At 45.0% G+C, this 22,235-nt stretch overlaps 1 protein-coding gene and 1 non-coding gene across 3 annotated transcripts; one reads left to right on the top strand and one right to left on the bottom strand.

Annotated features, from left to right (window-relative positions):
* Positions 1-2,298: 2,298 nt before the first annotated feature.
* trnaq-cug lies at positions 2,299-2,370 on the bottom strand. The gene has a single exon. It is a non-coding gene; the product is annotated as a tRNA-Gln (tRNA).
* Positions 2,371-2,970: 600 nt separating this feature from the next.
* On the top strand, positions 2,971-14,153 carry wdr73 (WD repeat domain 73). 2 transcript variants are annotated; one of them, XM_041198603.1, is made up of 8 exons: positions 2,971-3,091; positions 4,247-4,314; positions 4,921-5,009; positions 5,172-5,260; positions 6,638-6,705; positions 9,102-9,263; positions 9,881-10,237; positions 13,573-14,153. In XM_041198603.1, the coding sequence occupies exons 1-8, from the start codon at positions 3,039-3,041 to the stop codon at positions 13,800-13,802; spliced, it is 1,116 nt and encodes a 371-aa protein (XP_041054537.1). In that variant the 5' UTR covers positions 2,971-3,038; the 3' UTR covers positions 13,803-14,153. The 2 variants fall into 2 exon arrangements, with proteins under 2 accessions (XP_041054537.1, XP_041054538.1); XM_041198604.1 differs by lacking the exon at positions 2,971-3,091 and adding an exon at positions 3,598-4,167.
* The last annotated feature ends 8,082 nt before the right edge of the window (positions 14,154-22,235 follow it).

The raw sequence follows: 22,235 nt of genomic DNA, 5'->3' as shown, positions 1-22,235 counted from the left end.
TGCCTGGTTCATTCCTTATAGGCCTCATAGCGGTTTGATACACTGAGTGGTTACAGGACAATTGTGTGGGTCTGGAGTCACATGTAGGCCAGACCAGGTAAGGATGGCAGATTTGTTACCCTAAAAGGGCATTAGTGACCTTGATGTGTTCTTAATAACAATGGTTTCATGGTCATCATTAGGCCTTAACCTCCAGACTTTTTTGGGTTTCGAACCCAGGTCCCCAGAGGATTATCAGTGACAATACCACAATGCTACCACAAATTTACAGTGGAATGTGGGAGACCACAGGAATGGATTGTCATAGTCAAGTCTGTAGGAAACGAAGGCATGGCTGAGGGTTTCAGCAGTAGATGAGCTGAGATAGGGCTGAAATTGGGTGACGTTATGGAGTTGGAAATAGGCGATCTTAATGATGGCATGGACTTGAGGTCAAAAGCTCATCTTGGGATGAACTCTGGGGAGTATGCAGGAGAAATAGTTTAAAGGTGAATTTAAGACCTAATGCAGACAATGAACCATTTTCTTCCTCATTGATATTTTTAATTCATTATATTTTAATTGTATGCAAATGAAAAAGATAAAAAGTTCAGATGCTACCTTGTGGATGTTTGCTCTGCCTGTTGTATTTTTCCCAGTGTGGTATACCCCTGAGAGGGGCTGGTGTGTTTGTCCCAGGGACAGATCTCTGGGCCTTTTGATCAACAGCGACTCCTAAGCCTGCTCTTTGAGCTTCCTAGCTCAGGTCAAAGTTCACGATGGAGGATTTGTCCTCTGCAAGGCTACTTGGAACCTGCAGGAGTGGAAGGCCACCCCCATCACTTGCGCTTACCTGGCCTTTTGCCTGGGGAAGTGAGACAAGTGACCTCCTGGCAGTGATTTTCTGACAGTGTGAGACTACATGCTGGAGATGGGCTTTAGGACTTTGGAGGAGCTGGGGCTATCAACTGCTCCAGATCGCTGATCTCAATCGCCAACCATGGTCTCTAGGAGACCCCCATGTCTTCAGGCTAGCTTCTCCAGGGAAGGACGGGTACATCATTCGCCCCCGTGGGGAGTCTCTAAGGAACCTGGTTCCTCCAGGATTTGTTTCTATTGGACAGTTGGGAACAATGTGTGGCAACGCCTCATGATGGGAGTTGGAGTTTCTTCCCCTTGGTGGTTGCTGATGTCAAGATATGGGGCTGATATGTTTAAAATATCATTTTGAAATCTCCCTGAATGCTTCCTTTGGCCAATGATGATGCCAATTCTGATGCCAATTCTGGTAGACTCTTGGCCGTTCTGGGAAGGTTAGCAACCCTGTAGCCACAGACAGAGGGTGACAATGCCATAATGGTAGATTAATAATCCAGGTAATATTCTAGGGAATGGGGTTCAAATCCCACCATGGCAGATGGTGGAGACTTTAAATTTATTTAAAAACCCGGAATTAAAAGTCTGTTAATAACCATGAGACCATTGTTGATTGTCTCTTTAGGGAAGGAAATCTGTTCTGGCCTACCTATGACTTCAGGTCCTCAGCAATGTGGTTGACTCTTAAATGCCCTCTGAGCAATTAGGGAGCATCCCCTAATTGAGTTGGATGGATCTAATATAAAAGCCAAATGCTGGTCATCTTAAATAAAAACAAAAATGCTGGAAAAATTCAGCAACTGTGGAGATAGGAACAGAGTTAACGTTTCTGGTCAAGATGACCTTATAATATCAGAACTGTTCTGACCCAACATACGAATAAGGAGCACGAGTAGGTCGTTCAGCCCCTGCTCCGCCATACAATAAGATCATGGCCGATCTGATATAAAAGCAACAATACTGCGGACGGTGGAAACCTGAGCTCTGAAAAAGAGTCATATTGGAATCGAAACATTAACTCCGTTTTGCTCTTCACAGATGCTGCCACTTTTTTACAGCACTTTGTGTTTTTATTATGCCTGATCTGACTGTGGCCTCAACTCCATATTCTGCCTACCCCCCGATAACCTTTGGCTCCCTCGTCAAGCAAGAATCGATCCAACCCACCATTAAAAATATTTTGCTGAGTATTCCCAACATTTTTTATTTTTATTTAGTGTCTTTTTTTTAATGTCTCATATCCTTTTCCAATGCTTCTGTGTCATAAAACAGTGACCACATTTTTTCCAGGTAATTCGGATTTCATTTTACCACATTTGAATGTCAGGTTCCTTGGGAGTCATCCTGAGGTGGCGGCAGGTGCTATATAAATGCATGTCTGGCTATTTACAGCGGGTGATCCACATCCACTGACAATATGGAGTAATTCAGAGTAAAAGAAGCAGGTTTCGCCGAGATTTGAACTCGGATCGCTGGATTCAGAGTCCAGAGTGCTAACCATTACACCACGGAACCCAGGCTGCTCAGCCAGCCGCTGGGAGGCGTATTTCAGGGAGTAGGACCGCCTCAACCGGTATTTCCCCGTTTCACCGCAGCAACAGCAATCCTATTGGTCAGAGCATCACCACATGAGTCGCAGTAAAACACGCAATACTTTAAAATATTAATTTCTTGAATGATACGTTTCTATTTGATATGACAGTAACTTCAGGGCGGGAATAAATAAAAATTATTTGGTTGGATGTAAAAAGAAACTCGCCAGCCCATCTCCCAGGAAGTGACGTTGCCGTAAAGGGTGTGAACTTTGACCTTCCGCGTCGTTTATTTTTATTTTCTGGAATTTTTTATTTGAATCTGATGATTGTTTTCATCATCTTTGGACACGGGTTGAAACGAGAAGATTATTTTTCTTAAATTGGTGAAAATAAAGTTGACGTTTCTGAAGTCGAACCCAATTTGCGGTGATTTCACCGACAGTTCCTTCGCCTGCGGCGAAAAAAATAATAATCCGATGAAATTATTTTTATGATGTTCGCGAGATTCGGATTTTGCGAACCGTTGGCGTCTTTTAATGTAAAATATAAAGTGAATTTTTTGTGGGGGGGTTTTTTTGGGGGACAGCGGAAGTGACGATTGAAAGATACCGGAAGTGGATCTGTCGGCGTTGCCGTGGAGATAGAAAGATGGCGGAGGATGAGAGCGAGTGGGATGACTGGATGTTGGAGTCTCTGAGGCTGTGCGGCTGATTCTATTTGAGGCGCGGGGGGAAAGGGGGATGTTGGGCGGGGGGAAGGCGGATGTTGGGCGGGGGGAAGGGGGATGTTGTGGGGGGGGAAGGGGGATGTTGTGGGGGGGGAAGGGGGATGTTGTGGGGGGGGGAAGGGGGATGGGGGGGAAGGGGGATGTGGGGGGGGGATGGGGGGGGAAGGGGGATGTGGGGGGGGGATGGGGGGGATGGGGGGGGGGATGGTGGGGAAAGGGGGATGTTGGGGGGGTGGGAAGGAGGATGTGGGGGGGAAGGAGGATGTGGGGGGGGTAGGGGGAAGGGTGGGGGGGTAGGGGGAAGGGTGGGGGTGGGGGGGGTAGGGGGAAGGGTGGGGGTGGGGGGGGTAGGGGGAAGGGTGGGGGGGTAGGGGGAAGGGTGGGGGTGGGGGGGTTTGTTGCCAACTCTGGTGGACTGATTCCGGGACATTTCATCCCCCTCGTCCAATTCCCAGGCGGAAAAGCAGCTTTTCCCAACCCCCTAATTCTCCAACGTTTTTTATCATAACTGAACTTGCTCAAATAAATTTAAAAAAAAATCTCTAATTTAATGCCCCACTTTAAATTTTTTTCCCCTCCCTCAACCTGCCTGAGTCTTCAATTCCTCGAGAGACTCCAGGACAATCCTGGAGGGTTGGCAACCCTAGACTTGGGGGTGGTGGGGAATGATCCATAGAGAGAGGGTGGGAATGGATGGTGGGTGGAGAGAAGGCTGGTGTATCGGGGAAATGGGAGTGTGCTGGGGTCTCTGGTATCTGACACCGGTGTGAGGGAGCACTGAATTCACCTGGTGTCACTCTGCCTCTCCATGTTGGGTTCTGGCTGAGAATCAGAAGTGGAGGTGGCGGATTATACCGAAGATTAATCCCAGAGGCACTGCTTCATGTTAAACCAGGATCGTGGGATGAGATTGAACGGTGCCGTGGAAATGATTCTTTCAGACTATCTCTTTGACCAAGCTTTTGGTCACCTGTCTTTCTGAATTTTAAATTTTATCTGATGTTCACTTTTCTGGAGCAGTATACAATGTTTTACTCCCATTTGCTAAATGTAAGTTGTGGCTGAGGTGGGTTTTGGAGTGTTTTACAGTACAATGGCTGGAAATCACTGTATTCTGTCTGTCTTTCAGGTACAACGATCTTCATGTGTTTGAACTTCAGGAACCAACACGTGCCATAGAATGGATTCAGGATAAAAGTATGTTATTCTGAGTCTTTCTCTGTTTCTGTGTGTGTTTACACTTGCACAACAGTTCCTTTTCCAAAATGATATATGATCTTTTCCTTGGAGGGGCAGTTGTGCAGGTTCACCAGAATGGTACCAAGGCTATAAGGGTTAAATTGAAGGCAGGTTGTATAAACTAGACTTGTATTTCCTCATGTTTAGACAATTGAGGGATGACCTAACCTAGGTCCAGAGTCCAGAACAAGAGAACACAGATGCTGCCAGAACTACTGAAAATTTCTAGAACCTGCTGTTTTTATTTAATATTTCCATAAAATTTTTGTTGGATATTAAGTTTTATAGAACTGGTGTGTGTAGATGGTGTTGAAGTAAAGATCAACTAATTGAATAAAGGAACAGGCTTGAGGAGCTGAATGGTCACCTGCCCTTATGTTTTATGACCCAACTGTTTAGTCACCCCTCATGATCTGCTGTCTGGTTCATTCTTTACATGCCCCCAGTCTGTTTAATTAGTGAAGGACTCTGAGGTGTTCCTGTTACTGTGTAAGTATGCACACACTGGCTGGTGTAATGTCAGAGTTCTTCTGTAGCCTGATTCTGCCCTTCCCTGTCTGGTAGGTATCTGCGTCGCCGGCTGTAGCGTGGGGAAGAAGAATGAAATTCTCGAGCTCTCCCTCCCTCAGAAACTCTGTGCTAAAGGAAACCAGGTGAGAGGCTGGCAGCCAGGAGAGAGCCAATACCTCCACCCTTGGCTTCTACTCCCTCACTGTTGGGGGGTTCTCTGGGTGGGGTATCAGGCTGGGGGTGGGGGAGAAGGGGAGGTAGGACAGTTTTCCATACATCTTTAACCTCTCCGTTTCCCTTTGCAGGGACTTTGTCCAGAGAGAGACTTCACGGTGAAATGTGGTGGCTTCTCAGATAGGCCCATTTATGATTTGAAACACGTTGCAGGGACCAGGTAGAGTATGAGTCTGAGTGTCTGGGTATATTGTCTGCAGGGACAACTGAGGACCCCCAGAGAAAATTACTGTCCAAGTCGTATCATGTTACAATGAGAGTAGTGTTGCTGAATTATCACAGGAACCAATTAGTCTACAATAGATCCAGACATGGTGGCGGGGAAGGGCAACCACTCTGAATTTTCCACTGGGATACCTAGCCCTTAATCTGAATGGGCTAAAGGGCCTCCGGTTTCACATCTTATCTGAAACTCTGCAGCGCTCCCTCAGCCCTGTCCCTCTGACAGTGCGGCGCTCCCTCAGCCCTGACCAACCCCCCGCCCCCCCGAAGGTGCAAGTGCTCCCTGAACTCTGACCCTCCAAGAATGTAACAATTAGGGATGGGCAAAAAGTGCTGGCCTAGCCAACGACACCCATATTCCGTAAATGAATTAAAAGAAACTCCCTCAGTACTTACCATCCGACGGTGCAGCACTCCCTCAGTACTGACAATCTGACAGCACTTCCTCAGTACTGACCCTAAGGATGATAAAGATGTAGAGAAAATGGAGGGGGTGCAAATGTACAAGGGTGATACCAGAACTGAGAGGTTGTATCTATAAGAAAAAATTGAACAGAGTGGGTCTGTTTTTAGAAAAGATAAGACATAGGAGCAGAAATTAGGCCATTCGGCCCATCAGATCTGCTCCGCCATTCAATCATGGCTGATAAGTTTCTCAACCCCATTCTCCTGCCTTCTCCCCGTAACCTTTGATCCCCTTACCAATCAAGAACCTATCTATCTCGGTCTTAAATACACTCAATGACCTGGCCTCCACAGCCTTCTGTGCCAATGAATTCCATAGATTCACCACTCTCTGGCTAAAGAAGTTTCTCCTCATTTCTGTTCTAAAAGGTCTTCCCTTTACTCTGAGGCTGTGCCCTCGGGTCCTAGTCTCTCCTACTAATGGAAACATCTTCCCCACGTCCACTCTATCTATAAAGCTGAGGGGTGACCTGATAGAGGTCTTTAAAATTTACAGGGTAGACACAGAGGGCAGATTCCACTTCTTGGGGAGACCAGATCTAGGGACCACAAATATAAAATAGTTACTGATAAATTGGGTAATCAGGATAAACTCTTTTACCCAGAGAGAGGTGAGATTGTGGAACTTGCCACCGCAGGGAATGGTTGAGGTGAATAGTATAGGTACATTTAAGAGGGAAACTTGATAAACACTTGAGGGAGAAAGGAATAGAAGGATATGGTGATAGGGTGAGACGAAGAGGGGTGGCAGGATGCTTGTGTGGAGCAAAAACACCAGTTGGGTTGAATGGCCTGTTTCTGTGTTGGAAATTTGAAGTTGTATTCAGTAGCTCTGATTCTTTCCCTACAGCCTTTTGGTGAGCAGTGGACCCCCTGACACCTCACTACAGGTCTGGCGCTTGGCAACAGATGAGAGCGGTAAGTGAATTGATTGCGTCGTGTTCTTGGTTCTGCGAGGTTATGATAAATAGAGAGGCAATCAGGACCAGGAGATGCTGAGCACAGCTTGGAACCCCCTCCCACCCCCAACACCACACACCAGGGAGAGGGACCACAGGCAGACAGAGATTTCAAATCCCCACCCCGGCTGCATCAGCACTGACCCCTTATCCAGTACCTTCAGACCCCCAAGTCTCTTCCATTGTGTCCTATCTGATTTGTATCTTAACTCTATTTACCCACCTTAGCTCCACATCCTGAATCTATTTTCCAACAAAAATCTATCAAATTCAGTCTTAAATTATTCTCAGAATGTGAGTGTCGCTGGCAGGGCAGCATTAATTCGCCTTGGGAAGGTGGTGGTGAGCTGCCTTCTTGAACCGCTGCAGTCCATGTGCTGTAGGTATACCCACAGTGCTGTTAGGGAGGAAGTTCCAGGATTTTGATCCAGCGACAGTGAGGGAACGGTGATATATTTCCAAGTCAGGATGGTGAGTGGCTTGGAGGGGAACTTCCAGATGGTGGTATTTCCATGTGTCTGCTGCCCTTGTTCTGTGAGATGGTAACAGTTGTGGATTTAGAAAGTGCTGTTTAAAAATGCTGCAGAGAAAGATTGGAGATTGGGGATCAGCTCATTCGGTCAGACATCAAGACCTTCTGGTCTGCACTTGGTTCAGGAGAATCACAGAATGTTGCAGGAGGGAAGGAGGTCATTCAGCCTAGTCCTATGAAAGAGCTGTCCAAATAGTTCCACTCCCCTGCTCTGTCCCTGTAGCTATAAAATGTTTTACAAGTATTTATCCAATTTTGTTTTGAAAGCCACTATTGAACCTCCTCCTTCCACTAACCGTGTGAACAGGTTTTTAAACACATCTTTTGCCATGTGGAACAAAATGATGGAGCCTCTGCTCATCCGTCTCACTGGGAACTACCTGCTGTTAATTCCATCAGCACTAGAGGGACTCTGGGGCCTGAGGATCTCTTGCCAGTGAAATTTCCTAAAATAGAATCATGCTGCACAAAAGGCAGCCCATTCAGTCAACGTGCCTGTGCCAGTCCTTTGAAAGATCCATCCAATTACTCAGTCCCCTGCACTGTCCCCATAGCTCCATAATATTTTACATTACAAATATTTATCCAATTCCCTTTGAAAGTTACAATCTGCTCCCACTGCTCTTTCAGTGTGTTTCAGATCACAACTCGCTGCGTCAAAGAGCCAGGGGGAAGATGAGAATTTTTTCCGCAATCACATTAAAATCTGTGTCCACCTGGCTGCTGACCCTCCTGCTACTGGAAACAGTTTCTTCTTATTTACTCTGTCAAAACCCCCTCATGATTTTGAACACCTCTGCTAAATCTCCCCTTAGCCTTCTCTGCTCTAAGGAGAACAATCCCGGCTTCTCCAGTCTCTTCACATTAACTGAAGTCTGCCCCCCCCACCCACCATCCCTGGAACCATTCAGGTAAATCTCCTCCGCACCCTCTCCAAGGCCTCGACATCCTTCCTAAAGTGTGATGCTCAAGATTGGAAACAATTCTCTAGCTGGGTTCTAACTAGTGCTTTGCAAAGGTTTAACTTTGTGCTCTGTCTCTATTTGTATAACCTAGCATCACATATGCCTTCTCAACTTGTCCTGCCACCCTCAAAAATATGTGTGTGCTTCCCCCAAGTCTCTCTGTTCCTGCCCCCCTTTTAAAATTGTGTCCTTTTAGTTTATATTACTCCTCTTCACTGTACCTGAAATATACCACTTTGCACTTCTGTGTTCAATTCTGCCTTCAAACCCACTCAGATCTGATTGTTCTCCCGTTGCTTTATTTGACCCTAATTAAATTGCTTTGCCTGAGCTTGACTCCTTGTGCAGGGTCTCCAGCCTGGTTTGAGTCTGAGTATTTGTCCCAGCTGGAATAATTTGTCCAGTTCTGTAGAGGGGTCTATGAGAATGATCCCAGGGATAAGGGATTCCAGTTACATGGAGAGACTGGAGAAGCCAGGATTGTTTTCCTTAGCACAGAGAAGGTTAAGGGGGAGATTTGATTAAGTTGTTAAAATCGTGAGGGATTTTGATAGGGTAAATGGGGAGAAACTGTTTCTAGTGGAAGGGGGTCGGTAACCAGAGGGACACAGATTGAAGAGAATTAACAAAAGAACAGAAGAGATGAGAAGAATTTTATTTTTAAAACAGTGAGGTATGATATGGAACACACTGCCTGAAAGGCCATTGAAATCATGATTTCCCTTTTTAAAAAGGAATTGGATAAATACTTGAAGGGAAAATTTTGCAGAGCTATTGGATGCTGCAGATGCAACTAACCAACCACGTGTATAATGGTGAATAATGCCTTCTGATTTCACTGTTAACTCTCTGTGACAGATGCCATCACATTGGTGAACACAGTCCAGAACCAGGCTGCAGGCGGCCAGTGGTCGAAAATCTCTGTCGACTGCTCTCCGACCCCTCGGGTGCTTCATGGTTCAAAGGTCAGCAACATCACAATCCAGGAGATTGCATCTCAGGAGGTGCTGTTTACTACAGGTGGGTCATACGCACACACACAACCTCCAGGTAACATGATCGAGGGTCAAACCTGGAGTGCAGCTTCTTGAGGGAGGATGGAGATGTATGGGACTTCCTGACCGCAGTGGTTGTGAAGGGGAATGCCCCAACTTGGGCTGAATGTGGAATGAAGTTGGAGCACTTTTGATGCCCTGGGAGCTGGAAGGATCCCTGTTGTGGAGCCTTATATATCTTGTTGGAGGATTTGGAGCAACTGCTGGGGGCAGCTCTCTCCCGCTTGCCCTCTAGGACTCGGTGGCAACGGAGGAGCTGATTCTTACGTGGGGCATGATTCTGATGGAGAGCAATGGGAAGACAGAAAACAGGACTGAGTATTTTTGGGCTTAAAAAGTAGTTTGCTAACAAGTGAATGGGAAAGTGTGTTTGGGAATCTGTACATCTGTACAGTGGGAGTGAATGGGAAGGGGTTTGATCCATTGGGATTGTGTACAGTGGAAGTGAATGGGGGGTGGTTTGGGTATATTGGAAATCTGTACAGTGGGTGTGAGGCAGTTGAAGAGTGACATGCTGGTTGTGGGTTATGTTTGAGCACTTGGATCCCAACTGATGGGAGTGTTTGTTAATTGTCTCCTCAGGGACAGATGATTGTGAGCCAATCAGTGAGCTGGAATTTCTTGATCATTCCACTTTCTCAGTCTGCTGCCTGAAAGGTCATCTGTGGTTGGCTGATACCCGGCAACGCCCAAGCCTGATTGGACGCTCTGATGTGCCTGTGAACAGGGGAGATGGCTGCCATTGGACAATGGGGTGGGCGCCAGGGCACTCGAAGGTGGCCAGGCTGTGCTCAGATGGTCGAGTGGTGCTGAGCGATTATCGAGACCTGAGCAAGACTCTGAGCCTCACACAGTTAGTGATTCCCGCTGCCGTTTCAAGCAATGACTATCTGAGCCTGACCTGGGCACCCTGTCTACAGGACCATCTCGCAGTGTCTGGTATGTTGGTTCTGGATGTGGAGAGGAGAAGTAGGAATAACAGGAGGCCGTTCGTTCCAGCATGTTCAGCTTTTCATTTAGAACATGGTTGAATTTAACTCCCTCTTATCCGGCTTAGTTCTGTAACCTTTAAAACAGTGGCCTAACAACATATGGCCATTCGGCCCCTCAAACCTGCTCCGCCATTCAACAAGATCATGGCTGATCTGATTGTGACTTCAACTCCACATTCTTGCCTACCCCAATAACCTTTCAACCACAGAACAAAATCTACTGATCTCAGTTTTGAAATTTTCAAATTGACCCCAGTCTCAACAACCTTTTGGAAGAGTTCCGGGATTCCATTCCCTTTTGTGTGAAGAAGTGCTTCTTGAACAGCCTGGCTCTAATTTTAAGCCTCTGCCCCTTTGTTATGGACTCCCCCAACCAGAGGAAATAGTTTCTCTCTATCAACCCGATCAAATTATTCAGAGCAATCCAAGCGGCCTCTCCCCACCTGCCCATATAATTTCACCCATTTAGCTTCAGTATCGTTCTGGTAAACCTGTGCTGCTTCCCCTCCCAAGAACACAAGAAACAGGAGCAGGAGTAGACTACACGGCCCATCGAGCCTGCTCTGCCATTCGGTACAACCATGGCCGAACTTGGGCTTCAACTCCTTTTTCCCACCTGTTCTCCGTGTCACTTAATTCCCTGAGAGGTCAAAAATCCGTCTATCTCAGCCTTAAATGTATTCAACAATGGCGCATCCACAACCCTTTGGGGTAGAGAATTCCAGAGATTCACAACCCTTTGAGAGAAGAAATTTCTCCTCATCTCAGTTCTAAATGATCGGCCCCTCATCCTAAGACTGTGCCCCCGTGTTTTAGATTCCCCGACCAATGGAAACAATCTCTGTGTTCACCCTATCACACCCCTTCAGAATCTTCTAGATTTCACTGTGATCACCTCTCATTCATCTAAACTCCAGAGATATAAACCCAATTTACTCAGCCTCTCGTCATAGGACAACCCCCTCATCCCAGGGACCAATTTAGTGAACCTTCACCATTATCATTTCTAACATGTGGAGACCAAAACTGCACACACAGGGTTCCAAATATGGTCTCACCAAAGCCCTGTACAATTGTAGCAAGACTTCTTTATTCCTGTACTCCAATCCCTTTGCAATGACGGTCAACAAACCATTTTCTTCCCTAACTGCTTGCTGCACCTGCATGCTAACTTTCTGTGTTCCTTTGAGTATTAGTAATTGTCCTTGCTGGAATAATTTGTCCAGTTCTGTAGAGGAATTATTGGAATGATACCAGTCATCCCAAGTCTCTATGAATATCAGCAATTACAAGTTTCTCACCTCTTGAAAATATTCTGCTTTTCTATCCCTATGACCAAAGTGAATAAATTCACACTGGCAGATTATACTCCATCTGCCACCTTGTTGCCTACTCACTTAACCTGTGTATATCTAAATTTGCAGCCTCTGTGTCCTCCCTACAGCTTACCATTCTACCTAGCTTTGTATCATCAGCAAACTTAGATACATTACTCTGTCTCTTCATCGAACTCATTAATATAGATTGTAAATAGCTGAGGTCCCAGCACTGATCCTTGTGGTGCTCCACTATTCATTGCCTGCCAACTTGAAAAAGTTCATTTATGCCCACTCTCTGCTTTTATTTATTATTCGTTCATGGGATGTGGGGGTTGCTGGCTAGGCCAGCGTTTATTGCCCATCCCTAATTGCCCTTGATCAGAGGACATTTAAGAGTCAACCACATTGCTGTCGATCTGAAGTCACGTGTAGGCCAGACCAAGTAAGGATGGCAGATTTCCACCCCTAAAGGGCATGAGTGAACCAGATGGGTTTTTATGACAATTGGCAATGGTTTCTTAGACTTTTAATTCCAGATTTTTATTGGTGATTCGAACTCAGGCCCCCAGAGCATTATCCTGGGGGTCTAGATTAACAGTCCAGTGACAATAACACTGCGCCACCAACTCCCATTCCATGAACCAATCCTTTATCCATGATAATATATTACCCCTAACTCCAAGAGTCTGTATTTTGTCTTCTAACATTTTGCGTGACACCGAATTGAATACCTTTTGTTAATCCAGGTACCCTACATCTACTGGTTCCCCTTTACCTAATCTACTTGTTACATCCTCAAAAAACTTGTTAGACAGGATGTCCTTTTAGTAAAACCATATACCAAGGGCAATATGTCCTAAGGTGTTGTGCCCAGAACTGAACACAATTACTCCAGAAATTCTATTCTTTAAAGAAAAACATGGTCTTGGAAAGTGGCACTGTGAACCCATCGCTCCCTCACTCCTACCCTCAGGAATTGGGTCAGGGATTAAAATGCTGAAAGTGGCATATCCCTTAGAAGCGTTGTGAACAAGTGACCTATCTGGATTTGAGGGATTAGAGGGCACACCCTTTCACCTCCTGGATCTGGATGTAAATCTGAGGCAGTTTCACTCGTGTGTCCAGTTAAAACCAGCCCTGCATGGCTCAGATCAGAAAGCTGGGTGCCAGACGAGATTGACCAGTATAAACCAGCAAACTTGCTTCGAGGATGAAGAGAGGGCTGCTGTGAGTAATGCAAAATATCACTTTGAAGGGCACCTGGGATGATGTAAAGGGAGCCTTTTCTCTGTCCCAATACTCTGCTGCCAAATGCCATTCTCCCATTGAATTCACAGACCTGCATTCACTCCAGAGCAACTTCTCGCTTTTGCAATTCTGGCCTTGTTTTCAAGTCCCTTCATTGCCTCGCCCCTCCTTATCACTGTAACATCCTCAGGCCTACATCTCTCTGAGATACCTGTGCTTCTCAGGCTCTGGCCTCTGAGTATTATCAAACAATTCAACACTGTTCACATGTGATATTAGGGCTCATAACCAAAGAGCTGGGCTTTCACGGACATGTTAAAGAAGAAAAGAGAGTGATAGAGTGGGAGGGAATTCCAGAGCTTCAGGCCCAGTCGGCAGTTGGTGGAGTGATGGAAATCAGGGATGCTGAACAGACCAGAATTGGAGGAGCACAGAGATCTCTGAGGGTTGTGGCACCGGAGGAGATTATAGAGATAGGGAGGAGGCAGGGCAAAGGAGGGATATGAAAGTAAAGATGAGCATGTGTAATAGTATGTTGACTCTCACTGTCCCATTTGATGGTTGGCCACTTGAATTACTGGAGGATGGGAGTGGAAGCTCTGCACCTTAACAATGTCAGGGGAGGGACAGGAGGAATTGGGGAGGTATCCTTCAACAACAGGAGCATTTGATGTCTCTTCAGCCATTGTGATTGTTATTTTTCTCTCTGTTGAAGGTTTTAATGGGACAGTTCACGTTTATAACACCAGCTCGTGGTTGGCAGGACCCAGCAGGGTGGAGCCGACCTTCATCCACCGAGGCCACAGTGTCACTCCAGAGCCAAAGCAAGAGATCCCACTGGTTACCAGACATGCCTGGCACCCGTGGAAACAACGGGCACTGTTCTCGGCTGCAGACGACTGCTCCCTCCACGTCTGGGATTGGGCGGATTGTAACACAGCCTGATAATCATGCTGCAGCTCCCAGCTTCATCCCAACATCGGTGCCTCGATTTACGACTCCCCCACCAAACCCATCGAGTCTCACTAGTTAGTGACTCTGCTACTGGTATGTGTTCAGCCAGGGATGAGAGTCATAAATCTGACTGGTTTTCAATGTGTCTCCTGTAATGGCCCAGCCTCTTCACAACAAATCATAACTCAATAAGAATGAAGCCCAGTCACCGTGTGAATGACTGACCCCTCGATAGTGTGGCCCTGTCACTGTGTGACTGTCTGACCCCTTGATAATGTGGCCCTGTCACTGTGTGACTGACTGACCCCTCAATAATGTGGCCCTGTCACTGTGTGACTGACCCCTGGATAATGTGGCCTTGTCACTGTGTGACTGATCCCTGGATAATGCGGCCTTGTCACTGTGTGACTGACCCCTTGATAATGCGGCCCTGTCACTGTGTGACTGACCCCTTGATAGTGTGGTCTTGTCATTGTGTCACTGACTGACCCTTCGATTGGGATGGGGGTGGGTGCTGCTGTTGGCTTCATTGTCCTGGCTTGAGACAGTAGAATCCACCCATGACTCCCCATCAGGAAGAGACTTTGCAGATTTTTTTTTTGTCAGGATTCAGTATTGAAAAAACTTGCTGACACTGTTGAGCCTTGAAGAATGACTGCCTGGGTCAGAATCCAGGTGCAAAGGCACTAGTAACCATCTTTCTAAAAGTTTTAAATTGTTAGAAATCATTTAATTTATTAAGAAACTGACTATTGTACACCATTGCAACTGATAAACAGTTCTGTATAGTTTTTAAGTGAATATCAGTGATTTTTAAATTAGGTTACCCACTGGTGGTAACTGGACACTAATTGAAAATGCCAATTTTTTGTGATGTCAGTTTTCAGCTGTTATTATTGCAACAGGTTACCACTCTTCAATACTTCAAGGAATATTAATGCAGGGGTGAAAAAAGGAGCAATTGTGTTCTGACACACCACCTGATTGAGCTGGTTCATTGAAGATTTTACAATTGTAATTATGAAAACGAACTTGAACCATAACTTCTCTTTATAAACCTAGTGCAATTTGCAGCCGTGGAAACACTATCCTATTGATCTGTTTTGTAAAGATAAACCCAGCAACTACAGGCCAGGCATTTTAACTTCAGTGGTGGGCAACTGGTGGAAACAATAATTTGGGACAAAATTAATAATCACATGGACTAATGTGGGTTAATTAAGGAAAGTCAGCATGGATTTGTTACGGGGAAATTATGTTTAACTAACTTGAAATGGATGAGATTAATGCTGTTGATGTGGTGTACATTGACTTCCAAAAGGCATTTGATAAAGTGCCACAACAGATTTGTGGGGGAAAATTGTAGCTCATGGAATAAAAGGGACAGATGCAACATGGATATGGAATTAGCTGAGTGACATTAAACAGAGTAGTAGTAGTTAATGGATATTTTTCGTGCTGGTGGAAGGTTTGTAGTGGAGTTCCCTATGGGTCAATATTGGGAACCTTGCTCTTCTGATGTATATTAATAACCTAAATCTTGGTGTATGGGGCACAATTTCAAAATTTGTGGATGATATGAAACTTGGAAGCATAGTGAACTGTGAGGATAGTGCAGAACTTCAAAAGGACATTGACAAGTTAATGAAATGGGCAGACAGGTGGCAGATGAAGTTCAATGCGGGGAAATGTGAAATGATTAATTTTGGTTGGAAGACCATGAAAAGACAATATAAAATAAAGGGTAGAGTTCTAAATGGAGTGTAAGAGCAGAGGAACCTGGCTGTATATGTTCTTAAGTCATTGAGGTTGGCAGGACAGGTTGAGCAAGTGGTTAATAAAGCACACAGTATCCTGGGTTTTATGAATAGGGGCATACACAAGAGCAAGGAGGTTATATTGAACTTGTATAAGACACTTGTTTGGTCTCAGCTGGAATATTGTCCCCAGTTCTGGGTGCCGCACTTTAGGAAGGATGTGAAGGTATTGGAGAGAGTGCAGAAAAGATTCACGAGAATGGTTCCAGGAATGAGGAACTTCAGTTATGAAGATAGATTGGAGAAGCTGGGACTGTTCTCCTTGGAGAAGAGAAGGTCGAGAGGCGATTTGACAGAGGTATTCAAAATCATGGGTCTGAACAGAGTAGAGAGACAGAGAAATTGTTCCCATTGGTGGAAGGATCGAGAACAAGTGGGCATAGATTTAAGATAATTGGCAAAAGTGATATGAAGAAAAACTTTTGCACAGCAAGTGGTTAGGATCAGGAATGCGCTGCCTGAGTGTGCGGTGGAAGCAGGATCAATCGAGGTTTTCAAAAGGGAATTAGACTGTTATCTGGAAAGGAAGAATGTGCAGGGTTATGGGGAGAAGGCAGAGGGAATGGAACTAGGCGAACTCATTCAGAGAGCCGGTACAGACACGACTGGCCATTAAGGCCGCCTCCTGTACTGTAACAATTCTTATTCTGTGAAATGAAGAATTGGACAGCGAACTAAGTCTTTGAACTGCATTAAAATGTTTTCACCATTGCGCATTTTTTGAAATTGTTTTACCATGTTGGGTGTTTCCATGGAGGTTTTCCTGCCATTAGGGACATATAGAGCTAGTAATTCCAGAGTGACGTGCAAGAGTGGACTCACCTGCATCTCAGACATTGTTCTGAACCACCTTTGCCTACTTACTCTCACCACAGCTACCTGGGCCCCAAAGCAGGCTGTTGTGTAACTACTGGGAAAGGATACGCAGGCTGGGTCTCTTTTCACTTGAAAAGGCTCTTGGAGGTCTTTAAAATTATCTACTTGTTTAATGTAGAGTAGACACAGTTGTTCCACTTGTGGGATGGAACAGAACTTATGACCATCGATACAGAAAAAAAAAAACCAAGAAATCCAATTGGAATACAGAAGAAATTTGTTCACCCAGAGAGTGGTGAGAATATGGAACTCGCTCCCACAGAGAGCAGCTGCAGTGAGTAGCATGGATGCATTTAAGGGAAGCTAGTTAAATGAGGCAAAAGGGAATACAGGATAAAGCTGATAATTAGATGAAGAAAAGGAGGCTTGAGTGGAGCATATACGCCATACACCATGCACCTGTTGAGCAGAATGGCCTGTTTCTGTGTATTTGATCCTTGTATATCATTCTCCAGGATCAGTTGGAAATCCCACATAGTGTGGAAAAAGGAAGGGAGCTCAGAGGGAACATGTTCTGTTTGAAGTATCCACTGTGTATTGCGCAAAATCCAGGCTGACTCTTCTAGTGACAGAGTGCTGCACTTTTGGAGGTACAGATGAAACACTAAATGGAGGAACCTCCGATCTGACCCCTCGGATGGACGCAATATATCCCATTTGTATTATTCAAAGAATTCTTACAGTGTCTTGGCCCATGTTTAAATGCCAAACCAACACCAAAAAAGGCTATCTTTTTATATAATTGTTTATGAGAGCCTGTTGCTGCAAATTGGCTGCTGTGTTTCCTACAATATTATTGTGACTACACTGCCAAATTACTTTGGCTGTAAAGCGCTTTGGGATATCCTGAGGTCGTGAAAGCTGTGTCACGCAATGGACTTTGAGAAGTCATTAAAATGCTAAAAATCCTTCCATGATTAATGGCTGCCCTTCTCCAAATAATTAAAGAAACTTGTTTCACAATATTGTTTGCAGACTTGTTGACTCCAGGGTTGAAATCCAGAGAAAGGGTGTGGAAAAGCTCTATTTTATCTTGATGACGTCACATGAAAGAAACTAGATTTCTCATAAGGAGATTTAATAGGGCACATTTTTGGAGCAGAGACAGAGAAACATGTAGACTTGTGAAGGAACAAGACTCTGCCTAAGAATCACCAGTAGGAAGAGATTCAGGTTGGCCTTTACCCCTCTACCTGAGGAACCAGACCAGGGTTTTGAGTCAGGACTGTGTTATCACACCTGCACTGGAGTGGAACAAGAGAAATCTGCTACTGCGAACAGGAGACAACAGCAAATGTCTTCCTAAAACCTCCAGACATTTTTCTTCAGTGGACCAAAAAAAGGATTACAGGGTTGAATTATTTCGAGACTTAATCCTGGGGAAAAACAACTGTGACAAAGGACTCTCAAACTCTTAAATCTTAAATGCATACTACCTCTTGTAATCAGAATCTTGAGTGTGTGCATGTCTATGAGGGTGTGAGTGGGTGTGGTTGTGTTATTCAGGTGTTGAATAATAAGAATGTATCTTTTAAAATTTACGAGAAAATCTGTTTGTCTGTTCCTGACAGTTACAGCATTTAGGATTAAAACACTATTTTCATTCTGAAAACAAGCTGCTTTCCATCAGTTGAGAGGAGGCAAAAGGGGGATCCATCCCTGTCATCTCGCAGGTATTACATAAATGGGAGAATTACCTCAATTAAGATCACCTTTTAATCCTCTATATTCTAGTGAATAGAAGACTAGACTCTGCAACTTGTCCTCGTACAGTGAAGGTTTTGGTCATTGGTTCTAATTTTTTGTGTTCTTTCACAGGGTGTGGGTGTCGCTGGCTGGGCCAGTATTTATTCCCATCCCTAATTGCCCTTGAGAAGGTGGTGGTGAGCTGCTTTCTTGAACCGCTGCAGTCCATGTGGTGTAGGTACACCCACAGTGCTGGGAGGGAGGGAGTTCCAGGATTTTGACCCAGCGACAGTGAAGGAACGGTGATATATTTCCAAGTCCGGGTGGTGAGTGACTTGGAGGGGAACTTCCAGGTGGTGGTGTTCCCATCTATCTGCTGGCCTTGTCTTTCTAGATGGCAACTGTCGTGGGTTTGGAAGGTGTCCTTATGTGCTCGGTGCTTTACTTTATTTCATTACACTCTTATGAAGCACCTTGGGACAGTGTATTGCATTAAAGGTGCTATATAAATTTAAGTTGTATGGAGAGGTACACCTCTTGTTAAGCCTGCAGGGAAAAGTCACACTTTCAGTAAAGACAAGTGAGGCTGGAATTCAGGTTGAGGGTCAATAAACTTACACGAAAAACAGTTTTATAAAAATTAATTTTTATGTTGGAATCTTTACACTGAGGCACATGACATACACAAGTTAATAGCAAATTTAAATGGAAAACACTACAATGTAACATAATCACAGAGAGATAGGTCAATGATGGAGGTTTCCCGATTGGAAAGCAGTGAAAAGACATCACCAGAATTGCAGCTGTAGAGTTTTGAGAGGAGACTGAACATACAGCAGAATCAATGTCTTTAAAAGTGGATGGGTGACCCTTAGTGGAGCATGGGGACCACTGAACAAAACAGTCGCTACCGTCCACCCACCTCGCAACCCCATTTACCATAAATTCACAGCCTCACAGAGGGTACTTCCAGGAAATGGGGGCCATCTTATCTGAGGGTGGGCCTAGAGTCTGCAGCTGAAACATCCTGGAGGTAGCTTTACTCTGCTTTTGATCTGGGTTGTGCCTTAAACGAGTTCTCTATTGCAATGGGGCAAAACAGAGCCATAGAATTTACAGAAACACATCATTCTGCCCAACCAGTGTTTATGCTCCATATAAGCCTTCTGCCACTCCTATTCCTTTCTCCCTTCTGCTTTGACTGCCTGTTTCCAGTGGAAATGACCTTGGGCAAATTGGCATCTTTTTCATCCAATGATATGTTGGAAGCTCTGGAAGATTGTGGGAAGAAAGATTTTGAACTATTTTTGAATTTTGGCTAAAAATTGATGAGGAGGTATTGGAAAGGCTGGCCAAACTTAAAGCTGATAAGTTACCAGGACCAGCTGAGATGCATCCAAGGATGCTGAGGGAAGTAAGGATGGAAATTGCAGAGGCACCTGCCATAATCTTCCAATCCTCCTTAGGTACAGAGGAACTGGACCAGCCATATAAATACTTTGGCTACAAGAGCAGGTCAGAGACTAGGAAATCTGCAGCAATCAACTCACCTGACTCCCCAAAACCTGTCCACCATCTACAAGGCACAAGTCAGGAGTGTGATGGAATACTCTCCACTTGCCTGGGTGAGTGCAGCTCCATCAACACTCAAGAAGCTCGACACCATCCAGGACAAAGCAGCCCACTTGATTGGCACCCCATGCACCACCTTCAACATTCACTCCTTCCACCACTGACGCACAGTGGCAGCAGTGCATACCATCTACAAGATGTATTGCAGCATCTCACCAAGGGTTCTTTGACAGCACCTTCCAAACCCCACAATCGCTACCACCTAGAAACACAAGGGCAGCAGATGCATGGGAACACCGCCACCTGCAAGTTCCCCTCCAAGTCACTCACCATCCTGAGTTGGAAATATATCACCGTTCCTTCACTGTCGCTGGGTCAAAATCCTGGACCTCCCTCCCTAACAGCACTGTAGGTGTACCTACAGCACATGGACTGCAGCGGTTCAAGAAGGCAGCTCACCACCACATTCTCAAGAGCAATTAGGCAGTGACTCCCACGTACCATGAGTGAATACATTTTAAAAAGCTTTTAGAAATGATAATTTGTGCCGGATTAAGTCACTTGGACAAATCTGGATTCATTAACAAAAGCCAGCACGGCTCATTAAAGGCAAATCACATTTAACGAACTTGATTTAGTTTTTTTTTGGATTGGGCCAATGCGATCGATGTGGTGTACATAAACTTCCAAAAGGTGTTTAATAAAGTGCCACATTACAGGCTTGTCAGAAAAATCGATGCTAACGGAACAAAGGGACAGTGGAAAGTGGGACATGAGGTTGATTGAGTGACAGGAAGTAATAGGGTGAACAATTACTTTTCGGTCTGGAAGAAGGTGTTCTCCAGGTGTTTGTATTAGGACCACTGTTTTCCTTGATCTAAATTAATTACTTAGACTTGGGTGTACTGGCCACAATTCTAAAATTTGCAGATGACAAAAACTTGGAAGTAGTAACTATAGGGAGGGAAGTGATAGACTTCAAGAGGACATAGATTGGTGGAATGGGTGGATGTGTAGCAGATTAAATTTAATGCAGAGCAGTGCGACATGGGACATTTTGGTGGGAAGAATGGGGGAGGCAGTGTAAAGGGTACAATTCTAAAGCGGGTGCAGGAGGAGAGGCACCTGGGTGCACATGTGTACAAATCAGTGAAAGGGGGCAGGGCAGGTTGACAAAGTGGTTAAAAAGGCATAGAGGATTCTGGGCTTTAGCGTACTAAAGCAAGGAAATTATGATATGCTTGTATAAGATGCTGGTTTGGCCTCAGCTAGAGTACTGCATTCAATTCTGGGCATCACACTTTAGGAATGATATGAAGGCATTAGAGAAGGTGCAGAAAAGGTTCATAAGAATGAGTTCAGGGATGAGGAACTTCAGTTACATAGGTAGATTGCTGAAGTTGGGATGGTTCTCCTTCAAGAAAGTTGAAGAGGAAATTTGATAAAAGTATTCAAAATCATGCGGAGATCTAGTAAGTTTTTTTTTTTACTCTTTCATAGGATGGGACTGTTGCTGGCAAGGCCAGCATTTGTTGCCCATCCCTAATTTCCCTTGAGAAGCTGGTGGTAAGCCACCTTCTTGAACCATTGCAGTCCACATGGTGAAGTAACACCCGCAGTGCTTTTAGAGAGATAGTTCCAGGATTTTGACCCAGCAACTGTGAAGGAACGGCAATATATTTCCAAGTCAGGGTGGTATCTGGCTTCGAGGAAAACGTGCGGGTGTGGTGTTCCCACGCGTCTGCTGCCCTTGTCCTTCTACGTGGTAGAGGTTGTGGGTTTGGTAGGTGCTGTCGTAAGGAGCTTTGGTGAATAAGAATAAACCTGGAAAAACTATTGAAAACCAGACAACACTGATATAAGGTGAGTAGAAAACAAACCAATGGCACATGAGGAAAAACTATGAATGCAGTGGGTAGTTAGGATCTGGAATGTAGTGCCTGAGAGCCTGGTGGAGGCAGATTCAATCAAGGTTTTCAAGAGGGAAAAAATCTGCAGGGCTATGGAGAAAAGATAGAGAGTGGGACTAGCTGAATTGCTCTTGCAAAGATCATGATGGGCTGAATGGCCTCCTGTGCTTTGATGATCTATGTACTTACCTAATTTGCCCCTTAAATGCTTCGAATTTTGCTTTCCCACATTCTCACTACTCTCTGGAGTTACTGCTCCTCCAATTTGACCTGAGTGTTCAGGACAGGAAAATTCTGGGGTTTCTGCTCCAGATCACTATCCTGCTGCACACGTGAGGCTGTTATGGGCAAATATCATGCACCCTGTAGTTTCATGCACAAAAATTAAGCTGTTTGTATGAGGTACGAGGGGAATGGGCACCTTCAGAGGTGGAAAGAAAATTAAAACAAAATAAGCATGTCGGCACGCACACATACTCTCTCACTCATTCACACACACAGCTACATACACCTAATCATTTTCTCATACATACACTTGATAATTCTTACTCGCACATTGGCTC

The sequence above is a fragment of the Carcharodon carcharias genome, chromosome 11 (assembly GCF_017639515.1).
Source record: "Carcharodon carcharias isolate sCarCar2 chromosome 11, sCarCar2.pri, whole genome shotgun sequence".
NCBI lineage: Eukaryota > Metazoa > Chordata > Chondrichthyes > Lamniformes > Lamnidae > Carcharodon > Carcharodon carcharias.
Note: the sequence above shows the minus strand (reverse complement) of the source record. Positions and strands in the feature narration are given on the sequence as shown.

What these genes read in the sequence shown, in the direction of transcription:
- wdr73 (XM_041198603.1), top strand. Translation starts at nt 3,039, where the DNA reads ATGGCGGAGGATGAGAGCGAGTGGGATGACTGGATGTTGGAGTCTCTG. An exon ending in ATGTTGGAGTCTCTGAGGCT is followed by an intron (nt 3,092 to 4,246) that starts GTGCGGCTGATT and finishes TCTGTCTTTCAG; the next exon opens with GTACAACGATCTTCATGTGT. An exon ending in CTTGGCAACAGATGAGAGCG is followed by an intron (nt 6,706 to 9,101) that starts GTAAGTGAATTG and finishes TCTCTGTGACAG; the next exon opens with ATGCCATCACATTGGTGAAC.